We start from the raw sequence: 13,911 nt of genomic DNA on the forward strand, positions 1-13,911 counted from the left end.
CAAAGATCCAGCCGACAAGCATGGGGAGTTGTCCTTGTAATTGTGAGTTAGTACTACTAGGTAATAGGAAAAAAAAGGCTTCGAAAACTTACCTCCGCCATATACAGCACTAAGTAAAGGAGCACCAAAGCTATATGGGATCTACTTCCAGTTAGCACTGCTGGATTAACAAGCCTGCCCCTATCAGCAACGGCCAATGGGTTGATAACTGACGGCGGCGATAGCAAGTGACTGAAAGAGCACTGTGTACATTGATCGAATGCGCTTCAACTCGGGCTGGTAACCGAGTTCATGGATCACATCTCTTTCAGGGGGTGGGTCAGCTCCTCCTGGCTTGGTGTCGGTCACGGTACTAGGTGCCTGGGCAGGGAGCTGGTTCTCCAGCATGATTTTGACTCTTGGAGCCAGCAGCGTGATTATAATGGGACTCAGTGGAAGTTTAGAACGAAATGTAGAACGGATAATTTGCCAGAAATCGCACAAAACGCATCAAGGGTAGTGTGCTCGAAAGAGGATTGCCTGAGAAGATTGGCACAGCACTAGTGGAAATAAGACGATAGAAGTCGTCCAGATAATCAATTCAAATTTCTATCTGAGCAACTTCCATAATTATAGGAAATGGTAAGATGCAACATATACCTGCCTGATCAGGCATCAGTCACACCTTCCACAAGTGCCCCCCATCCAAGCTTTTACTCCCTTGCCGGTGTTCCGACGAAGAATAAGGCGATATAACGGAGGGATGTAATTGAAGAAAAGGGGCTAACTTGGTTGAATGATCCAAACAACCCATTCATCGATCATTAAGGGTATCCAAGACATATAGGTGGTGGAAACAGTGATAGAACCTTTCCATTTGTATCGTAAAAATAGCGATGGAATTTTTCATCTCAACGTAAAACATTTCTGCTCGCCGATGGTGTGCTTATCTTTAGACCTCCTGTGTTGACATGGCTGGAGTGCTAAACAATTCCGCCACACAGCTGAACAGCTGGAAGGAGACGAAGAACAGGGTTCTCCAAACGTTCTTGTATCGTATGACGAATGAGCTTGTACAGGATGCTCCGAAAGGAGCTACGTATATACCCTGAAGCAGTTTATTGATGGGTTGAGGGGCAGGAGCGTGTTCCGGCTGTACCTTCATTGTGTCCAGCAGGGGGAGGGGGGCGCATAGTACGGGCGTGAGATAAGGGAAGAGTTGTCCCCTGGCGGATGAAGAAGCAGATCGAAACCTAGGCAGAGCCAGTGGCAGACCCAAAATCTTCCCAATGCGTGCGTCCAGGGCATCGAGGACCCAGTGTGTGGGACAGACCCGATTCTGTGCTCTCAGTGGAGATCTCTAGTACTGGCCAAGGAACATGAAGTCGATGTTCCAAGCAAACCAGAGATTGCCGGGGATCATGGACCTCCGGTCGATGGTTCTTTTGAGACCAAGGATGCTGCTGTGTTACCGCACAAAGCTGACGTGCGATGACAGTGGTGCAGTGTTTTGGACACTACATTGATTCTATCCTTGAAGCACTGTGCTTCGTTGAAGCTTGTCTTCCGTTACTCCAGGAGGTTGTCATCCGAAAAGGCTGTGAAGTCCTGTCCGATCCATCACATCAAGCCAATGCGTCCGACGGGGTAGTTCGATTTCTTCATCGTAAGCCTTCCAGACTTCCTGGATAAGCTGTTTTGCCACACCTATTGGTTTTGGTGGCAGATATTCCTCGAGTTCTTCTAATCGATCCATGACGAATTGTCGGGCAGCGGAAATTCTGGTAAGCGTAGACATTGATACTTGGTCTATAACCAGGCTTTCGGTGCTTGAAAGATCCGTTGCTAGCAGATAGCTACGGGAATCCTGTCTTAATGGGGCTTTCCTGTCATATCGAAGCCCGCTGCCCGCGCACAAACAAACAAGGGGCTGGATACAGCCCAGACTGCGAGCAGGCACCTTCTTGAGCACATCGGTAATACTCAATGCTAAAGACGTTAGAAACTCGGGACCTGTCGGTCTGCTTGACTCTTTACACGTCGTCGACAGCCTGCAATCGCGCAGATCGGGGAAAGTTATATAGAGCTGCAAAAGGGAGCTCAATCGATATGCTTCGGTAGTATAGTGCAAGTTCTGTGCTTGTGCAGTCGCTTGTGGATCATTGCTGGACACGAGGAGTTGTGGAATGATGAGGGCCATTAAAGAAGCTTCAACTTTGCCAGCTTCTTCGATATCCTTCATCGCACCTTGGAGGACCTGGTAGCTCGTGCCATCATTCATTCGCCATCGATTGCGAGACCTCCTGACAAGGGCCATGGCTTTCCCAAACAGCCTGAGCACATCGATAGGAACACCAGTCCAATAATGGGAGGCGCTTGGAAGGCGAGGACCTGACGGCAAAGCAGGCTCAGGCCAGCTAAGCATGTGCTCAATGTCTGTTTCATCCTCGCTGACGACACTGCGAAGCATCTCCTCATAAATCAGACATCCACTAAAGAAGTTATACAATGCTAGGTCCGCCTGCGAGAGTCGCTCAGGATTCACCAACCTGAGCAATCTGCGAGCTTCCCTGACATACCCTTGGCCGAGTTGACGGGCCTCCATCCAGCACATGGAAGAACTCATACAAAACAATGCCAGGAACAAGTCGCTAGGGAACTCCGACCGCAGCCCGGAGGAATAGGCGACAAGTTCGTTTTGAATGACTTCATGGGCACGGCGCGGTGCCCACTGAGCCGTCTCTTTCATGACGGCAGGGAGACGTTCGACCAGAGAAGCCGCCGAAATGGACTGGAGGGCGAAGTAAACAGCACTGGAGTGCCTCCAAAGCTGATTCGTCAAGACGCGATAAGGGTTGTTTTGCGAGTCCAGGGCAGACCATGATGAACAGACGGCGTTGAACCAATGATTTATGAGAAAAGATGGAATATCTACTAGGGGCGGCTCCGCGGCTACATTAACTTCGAGGTACTGTTCTTCTGGCGTGTGCACGATGGGGACAAGAGCGTCACTGTTGTCAACAGAATCTGCTTGGTCTTCGGGCTGAGGAGGTGGCGATAAGGTTGATGAAGATGATGAAGGTGATTCTGCGGTTGTCATGGGGGATGCGACGGAAGGGGGACGAAGCTGTTGGCTGGGGGCTGGCGATGCCTTCGCCTGTGCTGCATTGTGACTAGGAGCATCAGGCTTTGCCGATCGCGAGATGATGGACTTGGAGGCGGCATCAACCAGCTGAGTAAAGTTCGCTGGACCGCTAGCCTTGATGGTGGTCGACACCTCGTGTTTGGTCGACCACTGCAGACGTTGCTGATAACCAGGACACACAAAGCCCTTCTGGAGACAGTTTCGGCAGCTGGGTTTTGTCTCGTCGCACCTCAGCTAGGGAGCCAACGTATCCCAGTCAGCGTGGGCGCGATACGTTTAGCGATAATACGGCTTGGTTGAGACCACAACTCAACACAGCCGTGGAGTTTCGAACGGGTGACAAATGCGTACATACCCTCCTTTCCTTGCACTTCCGGCAGCCGCTTCTTGACTTTTGCCTGTTCTTTATGACCGTGGTCATTTTGCGCCTTCGGCACCAGGCTGTTGTCACCTGCGTCGTCGAGATGTGTGCGTGCGATGCGCGAGTAAGTAGTGTGTTGCGAGTTTGCAGTTCATCGGGTGTCAGTGACAGGGCCAAGGACCACGAGCCCGGAAGTGAGCCCCAAGCGGGCAAGTCACCAAGTCGCTGAGTGAAAGGCAAGGCTCAGCGAATCCATGCCGGGGCCCCTGCCAGCCAGCGGCCCAGCCTACCTTTCTTCCGCGCTAGCGACCGCCCCGGCACCATGGTCGCCGACTTGGATACTTGCAACCACAGACTTAAGCTTCCTTCGCCGCTGGCCAATCGAGTTCATTGACAAGATCCGACGCCCATCAACCTTGGAGGAATCAAAGGCTGTCAACGCACGGGACGAACTGCAAGTTTTGGGGGTTCGAACGGCTGAGCGGGGTCTGACCCCACTGCGTCGGCCGAAATGGACCAGCCGCAGGCCTTCGAAAAGCCCACCGGACAAAGTCTACCGCCCGCTCATCCCCTTCGATGGCCGTGAGGAACCTCGACAAACTTTGCTCTTCTGCTATCCGGCAGCTCCGCTGCGTCCTGATTTGTCGCTCGTGTTGACCGTGGCCACGCATCCCTCCTCGCAGGCTTATCTCCGGATTCAACCCTGCGCGGGGATACACCCCCATGTTGCGCGAGCTGCCAAAGTTTATTAGGCACGCAGCCAGTTCAAATGCCGGGGGAAACGACATTATTAGCGTGAGTCTGGCTGGGAGGTTAGCGCCAGGTCAAGCGGATCAAGCTCCGCAGATCTACCGCGATCCATGCAAGTGTGAGGATTCGGATCCAGACCCCACCTTTTGAGGGCGCTACGTACAGAGGAGCTTAGCCTTAGCGTAACTTCGACGTTGAGATCGGGCCGCTGACCGGCTCAACAAAGCAGCGGTCAATCCGAAAGAGATCCGTACAAATACGAACCCTGTCGTCTGTATCAGATCCGACATCAGTGTTCCCATTGATTAGCCACATAAGGCGCTGCGGGAAGTCGCCTGGTTTTCGAGTGTAGGTATAAGAGCCTTCCATCCTCTTTAAGGCCATGGATGCAGGGTGGTTAAGAGGCCTATCAGCGTAAACGATCGCGTTCTTAAAAATGCAATGCAAACGGCATATTCTCTTCAGAACGTTCATCAGCGGACTCAGACGGCATGGCGCATTTCGCGGAGGCTCTATTTTTTTAAAAAGGGGGGGGGGGAGGGGAAAAGGAAGGATTTTGGAGATATGGACGGCAGATAGGATGGCAAACCTAGAATTTCAGGCAGGAAAAGTCTATCAAGCACATCCGGTGCGACGACCCACCTCCCTCTGACAGTACCGGGCCGGGCACCGTGCGGGCAAAAATTGATAGGCTCAAAATTTTCACGACTCACTCTTTCCTTCTGCTTGGGCCCAAGTCGTGACTGAGAATTGTGAGAATCCGCGACATTGGTCACCCCAGACGCAAAGGAAAAGCACACAGTCAAAATGAACGGCGAACCGGGAGAGGCGATGGCTCACAAGGCCTTCGACACCATTCTGGTGCTCGATTTTGGGTGAGAGCCTCATGACCCCCACCTCACCCGAAGAAGGATGAAATTTAGACATGGGGCTGACAAGGACGGTTGTGGCTGCTCGACAACAGCTCTCAGTACACTCACCTGTATGTTACACACGTACACACACGATGTCAATGACCCTCACGGCATACCCACGCTCTGCTCTCCTCCATAGACTCAGATGTGTCGATGCTCCCTCTGTCATCGACATGCTCTGGTTCAGCCCATCCAGCTTTGAGCACACTGACAATGGCTCCGTAAAAGCATTACTCGTCGTCTGCGCGAGCTCAATGTCTTCTCTGAGATGCTCCCATGCACTCAGAAGCTTGCTGAGCTGAAGTTCAAGCCCAAGGGCATTATCCTTTCTGGCGGCCCCTACTCCGTCTATGAGGATGGCAGCCCTCATGTGGACCCCGCTGTCTTCGATTTGGGTATGGAGATTGTCTACAACCTCCTTCAGGCCCCCTTCTTCAGGCCTGGTCGGCGTACTCTACATACATGGCTAACCAACTGGTGTAGATGTTCCCATCCTTGGTATCTGCTGTATGTAGTAGTCTCGGCTGCCATCTTTCATGATAATGGACAACTAAGCAGTGAATTGCCACAGATGGCATGCAAGAGCTCGCCTATCGTATCAGCCCGGACAACGTTATCGCCGGCAAGCACCGTGAGTACGGCCACTCCATGCTCAAGGCACGGTCGATTGGCGGCCATGTTGATCGCCTGTTCGAGGGCATTGAGGATTCGATGCGCGTGTGGATGAGTCACGGCGACAAACTTGCCAAGCTTCCCGAAGGCTTCCACACAGTCGCCACCTCTGACAACTCAGAGTACGCTGCCATTGCTCACGAGAGCAAGCCCATCTATGGCCTTCAGTTCCACCCCGAGGTCACCCATACACAGAATGGCACTGCTCTTCTCAAGAACTTCGCCGTCAACATCTGCGGCTGCAAGCAGGATTGGACGATGGAGAAGTTTCTTGAGCAGGCGATTGCCCAGATCCGGGAGACTGTTGGTGAGAAGGGCCAGGTTCTTGCTGCCGTTAGCGGTGGTGTTGATTCCACTGTTGCTGCCAAGCTCATGAAGGAGGCTATTGGCGATCGCTTCTGGGCCGTTCTCGTTAACAGTATGTCGTACCGATACTTGTTGATGTCTTAATTACTCTGAAGGATGCCTGACCATAGTGAACAGACGGCGTCATGCGTCTCAACGAATGCGAGCAGGTCCAGAAGGATCTCTCCGAGGCCCTCGGTATCAATCTCACCGTTGTTGATGCTTCGAAGGAGTTCCTTGAGGGCTTGAAGGGCATTACTGACCCTGAGGTATGACTCTCCATTCGGAAACTTAATTGAATAGTTGTATTGACCCTTTGCAACAGAAAAAGCGGAAGTTCATTGGTAAGTGAATTTTGGAGACCGCGGTCGGAAGTAGGATCCGCAGTGATGTGCTAAATCTCTTCACAGGTGGCAAGTTCATCGATATATTCGAGGCTGAGGCCATCAAGGTACAGTTACGAAACATACATTATACTTAATTGTAAATAATCTCATAGCTGACCAATATTGCAGATTGAGGAGGCTGCTGCCAAGGACCCGACTAAGGGTGGTGGAAAGATCGAGTTCTTCATGCAGGGGACTCTCTATCCGGATGTGATCGAATCGCTCTCGTTCAAGGGTCCCTCTGCAACCATCAAGGTATGTTTACCATGACCTGAGCATCCAAGTTGAACAGAAACAGACTGACAGATTTCAAGACTCACCACAATGTGTAGGTTTGAGTAACCCCTAGCAGCTGGCTGTTGATCATCAAAAACTAACTAACTCGAACTCAGCGGTGGTCTCCCCGAGCGGATGATGAACGGTCAGGGGCTCAAGCTAATTGAGCCCCTCCGGTCCCTGTACAAGGTTTGTACCTCTTTTAAATATCATTATCCCGTACATTGAACTGACGACTTTGTAGGATGAAGTCAGAGGTACGATTGTTCACAGTCTGAGGAGGACTTGCCAGGGGCTCTAAGCTAACATGCCGCAGCACTCGGTCGCGCCCTTGGTATCCGGGAAGAGCTCGTCATGAGGGTATGTGATTCGGGGAGTATCATTCATGAATCTAGGAAGACATGCTAACCCAGTCAATAGCATCCTTTCCCTGGCCGTGCGTGAAAACAAGTCACCCCCGAGCAATTTGCCGTAATACTGACTTTGGCATAGCTGGCATCGCGGTCAGAATTCTCGGCGAGGTCACTCCCGAGAAGGTTGAGATCGCCCGCCAGGCTGATCATGTACGTCTTGTCATATCCCCTTGGTTGTGTGAGATTATTTGCTGACTGCGTTGTCCAGATCTTCATCTCTGAGATCCGCAAGGCGGGTCTTTACGACCAGATCTCTCAGGGTACGCTTCCTTGCAGACCTCGAACATGTCTCCGAAGTGAAGCTAACGTTTTGCTCAGCCTATGCCGCCGTTGACCCTAGCCGCGCTGTCGGTGTTATGGGTGACAAGAGAGTCTACGGCTATGTAAATCTCTCCAAAGAATTTGCTTGGAAGGGCTTCAACTAACGTCATCATCAGATCGTTGTCCTCCGTGCCGTTACTACCACAGACTTTATGACCGCCGAGGCTTTCAACTTCCCTTGGGAATTCCTCCAGAGGGTGATGAACCGGATTGTGAACGAGGTCCATGGGTATGATTGAACATCTGCAGGTATTTTACAATACTCACTATGCTGACATATTTTGTAGCGTCTGCCGTGTCGTTTATGACATTACTTCCAAGCCTCCGGGTACCATTGAGCTCGAGTAAAAAGAAGAGGGTAAATGGGCTGGGGTTGTGGCATTTTCTCTTCTCTGGACCTTCCTGCAATGTGACGAGTTGCGCTGTTCTCAACAATGGCGCGGACGGCATTTTGATTTCGGGGACTGGAAATTATTGAGGATGCATAGACTGGATTGGGTGGCTAGACCATGATGAGTACGTACACTAGACTCTCAATAGAGACCCCGTCCGGAGAGGATGGCAAATTTGCAAAGCACTTCATGTGCATCCAGACCTTTTGCTGCAGCATACGATTAGGTTAGGTCCTTATTATGGAGCTTGTTTTGTTCCATGGCCTTGGACAGGCTCCGTGCCTGGCATCACTTTAAGAGTCCTCAACCTCAGGACCTTTCAAGCAGGGGAAGTCAAGCGCCTGTTACGAGTTAGCGCGAATAAACACACACATACACACACACACACACAAACAAAAAAAAAAAAAACGGAACTGAGAATCCATATGTAATAGGTACATACCTGGCGAGCAGTAACTCTCCAAGCACTCTCATACTTCACCAGAGCCTTCACCAGCTCCCTCCATTCTTTCCTCACAGTAGGTAGGATGCCTTCCCATCCACCCTCAACCCCCTCGAACGACCTATAAAACTCGAACGGCGGGGTCTTGAAGTTCTCCGCCTCAGGCCAGTTCTCCTTAGTCGGCGACCCGAGTGTCTTAAAAATGCTCAGGATCAGACCGAGCTGGCTACCATCCTCGTGAGCTGGCCGGGACTCAAAAATCGGCTTGTGGCTTGGTTTAATGCACTCAGCCAGAACAATACCGGCTGCCCAAAGGTCCAGCGCAGTCGTGTAGGACTTGTGGCCAAAGAGGGCTTCTGGAGCGCGGTATTGGGACGTGCCGACGTCGAGAATCTTCTCATCCGCTGGTTCGTCTGAGGAAGAAAATTCGGGATGCCAGGCTGTGCCGAAATCAGAGATGTAGACGTGGGGTTTGGTGGTAAAGGCTTTGGTGGACTCGATTAGGATGGCAGATGGCTTAATGTCGCGGTGAATGATGCCCTGAGAGTGGATGAAGTCGAGGCCTTTGAAGAACTCTGTGAAGACGTGGCGGAGGAAGGGATCTGGTAGCGGTGCTGTGACCTTTTCCATCACATGCGCCAGGCTCACAGGCATGAAGGGGAACACAAGCACCAGCCGTTGGTTCTGGTCGTGGAAGACCTCCAAAAGGGGAATGACTCCAGGGCCGCCGCGAAGCGACTCAAGGATCTTGGCCTCCCGTCGCGGGTTGTGCGGCTTCATATCCCGAGTCTCCACGATGACCTTCAGAGCGTTAGACTTGGAACGGTAGACTTCGGCAGTCACACCGCCAGCCACATAGCGGCAGTCTGAGTAGCTGCCAATCGTCTTGGGCTCACCACCCTCTAGCCCAACATTGTCCAGATCCGCTAACGGGGCTTCTGCGTCCCCCGGCGGATTGCAGATTTCATCGTACTCGTCCTTGATGACAGTCAGACATGGGACCACATAAGAAGTGTGAGAGGAGTCAAGCGTACCCTAGTCTTGCACGTCTTGTACGCCTCGTTCTCGATGTTGTAGGCACTCTTCCCCAAGCGGGCCGCAACTCCCGACTTGGTGCTAAGCGCAGACGGTTAGCCGAAACACGAATGATGATCCATAACGAGCTCCTGGGAGGGGTTGCCAGGCTTACAGCCTGTAAATGTTGTCATAGCGCTCTGCTGCCGTGAGTGAACTTCGCCAGTCCGACGCAGTCATCTTGGTTGGGTTACTACACTGATCCAGAGTCAGCAGTTGCTCGCCATGTTCATTATCGTCGTCGTGAGACGGTGAGTCGGGCAGCAGCCCGTAAGAGTTGCCGTGGAAACGAGGTTTGGGCACAGAGGCCCCTCCCCCCTAAGTAAGTAAGCAATCCGAGGCGTACCTAACACTTGAGATAAGAGTTTCAAAGTTCAGGTGTCCACAGCGGGTTCTTCCAGTAGGATATTAGCGCCTCTGCTCCCGTTGAAAACGGCGGAAACTATGAAGATGGTACCTTTGGTGTTTGGATTCCCGAATATCACACAACTGGGCAGCGTCGCTGAGGAAGTATGCGGGAAATCAGGGGTGATGCATGTTCTGGAGTCTTCAAACGGTTTCGATCAGATCGCAGAGCCATCGTTATGTGGTCGCTCCGCTTTCCAGGATCTTCTGTGCTACCCGTGGAATTGCTGGTGGACCCCTGCTCATTGAAGGTGGGGCTCGCGGCTGGGCCGGCAGGGGCAAGTCGCGCGACGATTCGCCCGTTCAAGGGAGAGCAGCATGCGAGTCCCATCAGCTCCATCAAGAAGGGGAGAGCCCCAAATTCCAGAATCTCCACCAATTCTAGAGTTCCCGTGACATCAAGCCCAGCGCCCGGAGCCCAGAGGTAGAGCCCAGCGATTCGGACCCGGCTGTTTGCATCCTGCATGTCGCAGAAGCCGTGTGCGCAGCAGTCCATGTGGTTGTGGTCCCTCGCTCGCGACTTCGTGCCCCGGAACATTACTTTACCTACACTGCTTTCAACTTCGCGTCAGCCCACACAACGTAGCCGTCGCTGTGGCGCGGTCGCCGTCTCCCCTGATTCGCAATTCGCGCCCTTTTAGCGTCGCCGTCCCTATACTAAACGACTCCGGATTTCCGTCCCTATTGGCCTCACTTCACTCACTGCCCGACGCTGGAAAAACACCCTGCTGCTATGCTATGTGTTGATCCGCCTTCGCCAACATCATATCCATTGCCCTGACCCCTCGCTTTTGCCCGTCGTGTTCATGTCAGCGCTTCCAACATGGCGACTGTAGACGATCTCTCGCGGACCGAGTATCCGGCGATGCTGGTATGCGCTGATGTGCCATTGACGGGGTCTGTTCGTCTGAGTGCTGACTCCGTGTCTTCCCTTGTAGGCGCACCTCCAGCCCAGCCAGGCCGTGCAGGTGTTCTCAGACCGCGTCAAGCGCATTACCAAGACAAACCAGGAGATCGCCGATTGGCTTCAGGTACGGCGCGCCAGAGCTGGACAACATTGTTGCCGGGAATCCCGGAGATCAGTGCTGATATGCGGTCTGTAGGAGCGCCGAAAGGTCGAGGAGCAGTATGTCGCGGGACTGCGCAAGCTACTCGTCTTCAAGGTCCCTAACCCCTCCTCCGAGCTTGGGTTCGTCACGCCTATCCGGTCTATCCCACGTCACGTTTATGTATTTTATGCTGACAATGAGTCGCCACTTTCCAGCGTCTTTCAAACGCCATGGGATAAGATCCTCCAGTCGATTGAGAGCATCGCTGCCGCGCACCAGGTATTCGCGCAGCGCATTCACGAAGATGTCGAGCAGCCACTGCGTCAGTTTCAGAACAAAAAGGAGATGCAAAACATTCACACAATAGCGTCAAATCTCCAGACTATGGCCCGAGAACTGGAGGATGCGACCGAGAAGTCAGACAAACTAAACAAAAAGGGCGGGAAGGCTAGCGCTCAGAAGGTTGATCAGGCGGCTGCTAGACTCGAGACCGCAACTCAGCAATGGGAATCCCAAGCGCCATTCATCTTCGAGACGCTTCAAGCACTCGATGAACAACGGATAAACCACCTGCGCGACGTTCTGACCCAGTACGAGACCCACGAGGTTGACCAGGCTGGTAGGACTCAGTCGGCCGCCGAAGAGGTTCTCAATATTATGCTTGAGGTCAACACCTCCGAGGAAATCCGCAATTTTGCTCAGCGCACAACTGCTGGAAAGCCAAAGGTTGAGCGTAGGACGGCCAGACAGCCAGGCTCTGCTGCTCCGAGCCCTGTGGCGGCGAGCGTCACCGGAGATGATGTTAGTGAGCACTCCGGTCACCGGGAGCATCAACCAGGTATGTGGCAATAATAGTGCAATACGATCTTTTGTTGGATGCTAATCCGGGCTCAGAGTCTAAGCTTCGCAGTCGTATCGGGACCATGCTTGGCCGTCGGCGACAGAGCGTTCACGCCGGGTTTGGGCAGCTCTCCCCTCAGAAAGGGCTTGGCTCCTTTTCCCATCGACTTGGAAGCAGTCACAGCCACACGCTATCTCCGAGGGCATCATCCCACAATCTGGCCGAATCCCACAACAGGTTGTCATCTGTGGTTGAGCGTCCTACCACAGAACAACCCGCTGCTGGTGACACTACGGACAAGGACCAGCAGAGGCCACATGAAGGGACCAATGGTGTTACAACGACAGGGGACCTGTCTCGAGATCATCAGCCAGCGCGCCCTAATCTTCTGAATGGCACAGCTGAGGACATCTTCGACACGCCGCCACCAGTCCCGCCTCTCCCACAGACCATTAAGGAAGAGCCCAAGAAAGACGCCGAGGGCTTCACGATCCCTCCTCTTATGAACGACCCGATCTCCCAGGCTCAAAGAGAAGCGGCTGCTGAAGCAGGAGAAACCGAGCAGCTGTTCAAGTTGAACATTCAAAACGAGCCCATTGCGGAAGAAGACCAGGAGGCAAAACAGCAAGCCATGTCCAATGTCGCCAACGCTCTCACCAGTATGGCGGTGCCGGCTAGGAGAACAGGCACTGTTCGTGGCCGCAGAGAAGTCCGGAATACCATGTACATGCCAGTTGCTCCTATTGCCGACATTACTGCCGAGAATCCTTTCCCGCCATCTCCATCCTTGCCAGCCAGCACCTCAGTGCCTAAAGTAACGCCCACGACGCCGTTAACCTCTGAGCCAAGCCATGCCTCCGATACCCAGTCAATTCGCTCTGGCACTTCTGTCGGCGCTTCATCCAGCGCTCTTGCTCGCATCAGACACCCCGATCTCCATGGGCCAAACCAAGCCCCTGGCCTGCACTCCTCTATCATCGAGACCGTTTCTGCCGTCTTCAAGGATGGGGAACCACAAACGGTCAGGGTGACAGGCGAAATTGCCCTCGCATACGTGCCTGACCCCGAGAAGCCCTTCACCGGTGAGTATACCTCTAGGTCGCATCGTCTTGGTTTATTCACTGCGACTCTGACCTTTGCTGGGACTTGACAGACCACGAAACAATCCGGCTGAACAATTTCTCGGTGCTCGAATCCATCGGCCCGAACCGCGTCTTCGTGGCTAACGCCCCTTCTCCTGACGAGTTCACGATCGACGTTTCGCATCTCTCGATGACCACGCCCGCCTTCACCTATCGCGTCCACGCCGAATCTGACACCGCCCTAGCACCCCACTGCCCTATCGCCCTCCACCCGGTCTGGAAGCCTCAAGGCGACAAGCTCGGCCTGCTCCTGCAGTATCGTTTGAACCCCTCATTCTCTCACGCCACCCGCAGCCCCGTCACCCTCTCCAACGCCGTCTTCATCGCCACCTACGAGGGCGCCCGCGCCAGCGGCGTGCAGACCAAGCCCTCTGGCACTCACCTCAAGGACAAGCACATTGTCTACTGGCGCCTCGGCGACGTCACACTGACCGAGGACTGGGCAAAGATAATCTGCCGCGTGATTGGCGACCAGAACGCCGAGCCGCAGCCTGGCCATGTTGAGGTGCGCTGGGAGTGGGTCCCTCCACAGCCCGAGGGTGTGGGAAGTGGGATCTCGGTGTCGAGGTTGCTTGCTGAGGGCCCGGCGGCCAAGGGCAAGGAGAAGGAGGAGGAGGATCCGTTTGCGGATGAGGCAGTTATTTCGTCAGCGCCGGCTTCGCCTCACATTGAGAGAACTTGGGCTGATGTACCGCTTGTGAAGAAGGTTATCAGCGGGAAGTATGAGAGCAAGTAATGTCGTGTGCTGTAGGGATAGGTACCTAGTGTTGGTGTTTGGGTAGGAATGGGAAGGGAAAAAAAAGAAAGAAAAGCTTTTTGTGGTAATGCTTGATTGGGAGGGGCCGTCAGGCACGTGTCTGCTCTGAGAAGTGGCGGATAGATCAATGTTCTGAGCGGTCGTGTTGTGTCATGTGGGTGGCAGTTGTATTCTTCCTGTACAGAGCGGTTGACATTAAACTGTTAGTAGGACTATTTTTGGTGACAAGCTCTCTGGTATGGAGAGT

The 13,911-nt window shown here is 53.3% G+C and overlaps 4 protein-coding genes across 4 annotated transcripts; 2 read left to right on the forward strand and 2 right to left on the reverse strand.

Moving 5' to 3' along the window:
• Positions 1 to 1,548: 1,548 nt before the first annotated feature.
• Positions 1,549 to 4,210, reverse strand: CTHT_0036590 (uncharacterized protein; the record flags this gene model as incomplete). The annotated part of the gene is made up of 4 exons (XM_006694024.1): positions 1,549 to 1,587; positions 1,904 to 3,332; positions 3,476 to 3,565; positions 3,930 to 4,210. The coding sequence occupies 4 exons, from the start codon at positions 4,208 to 4,210 to the stop codon at positions 1,549 to 1,551; spliced, it is 1,839 nt and encodes a 612-aa protein (XP_006694087.1).
• An 832-nt stretch (positions 4,211 to 5,042) lies between these two features.
• CTHT_0036600 (GMP synthase [glutamine-hydrolyzing]-like protein) lies at positions 5,043 to 7,910 on the forward strand (the record flags this gene model as incomplete). Its single annotated transcript, XM_006694025.1, has 18 exons — positions 5,043 to 5,110; positions 5,378 to 5,544; positions 5,633 to 5,656; positions 5,721 to 6,239; positions 6,305 to 6,435; positions 6,492 to 6,510; positions 6,577 to 6,617; positions 6,682 to 6,807; positions 6,867 to 6,880; positions 6,945 to 7,017; positions 7,073 to 7,085; positions 7,145 to 7,188; positions 7,249 to 7,264; positions 7,321 to 7,391; positions 7,450 to 7,501; positions 7,560 to 7,624; positions 7,679 to 7,791; positions 7,850 to 7,910. 18 exons carry the CDS (start codon positions 5,043 to 5,045, stop codon positions 7,908 to 7,910), a joined length of 1,617 nt encoding a protein of 538 aa, XP_006694088.1.
• A 337-nt stretch (positions 7,911 to 8,247) lies between these two features.
• On the reverse strand, positions 8,248 to 9,650 carry CTHT_0036610 (uncharacterized protein; the record flags this gene model as incomplete). Its single annotated transcript, XM_006694026.1, has 4 exons — positions 8,248 to 8,295; positions 8,397 to 9,374; positions 9,431 to 9,512; positions 9,586 to 9,650. 4 exons carry the CDS (start codon positions 9,648 to 9,650, stop codon positions 8,248 to 8,250), a joined length of 1,173 nt encoding a protein of 390 aa, XP_006694089.1.
• Positions 9,651 to 10,698: 1,048 nt separating this feature from the next.
• On the forward strand, positions 10,699 to 13,643 carry CTHT_0036620 (putative suppressor of profilin protein; the record flags this gene model as incomplete). Its single annotated transcript, XM_006694027.1, has 6 exons — positions 10,699 to 10,746; positions 10,814 to 10,906; positions 10,979 to 11,064; positions 11,140 to 11,762; positions 11,819 to 12,847; positions 12,919 to 13,643. The coding sequence occupies 6 exons, from the start codon at positions 10,699 to 10,701 to the stop codon at positions 13,641 to 13,643; spliced, it is 2,604 nt and encodes an 867-aa protein (XP_006694090.1).
• Between the last annotated feature and the right edge of the window lie 268 nt (positions 13,644 to 13,911).

Source organism: Thermochaetoides thermophila, assembly GCF_000221225.1.
Source record: "Thermochaetoides thermophila DSM 1495 unplaced genomic scaffold scf7180000011816, whole genome shotgun sequence".
NCBI classification, from domain to species: domain Eukaryota; kingdom Fungi; phylum Ascomycota; class Sordariomycetes; order Sordariales; family Chaetomiaceae; genus Thermochaetoides; species Thermochaetoides thermophila.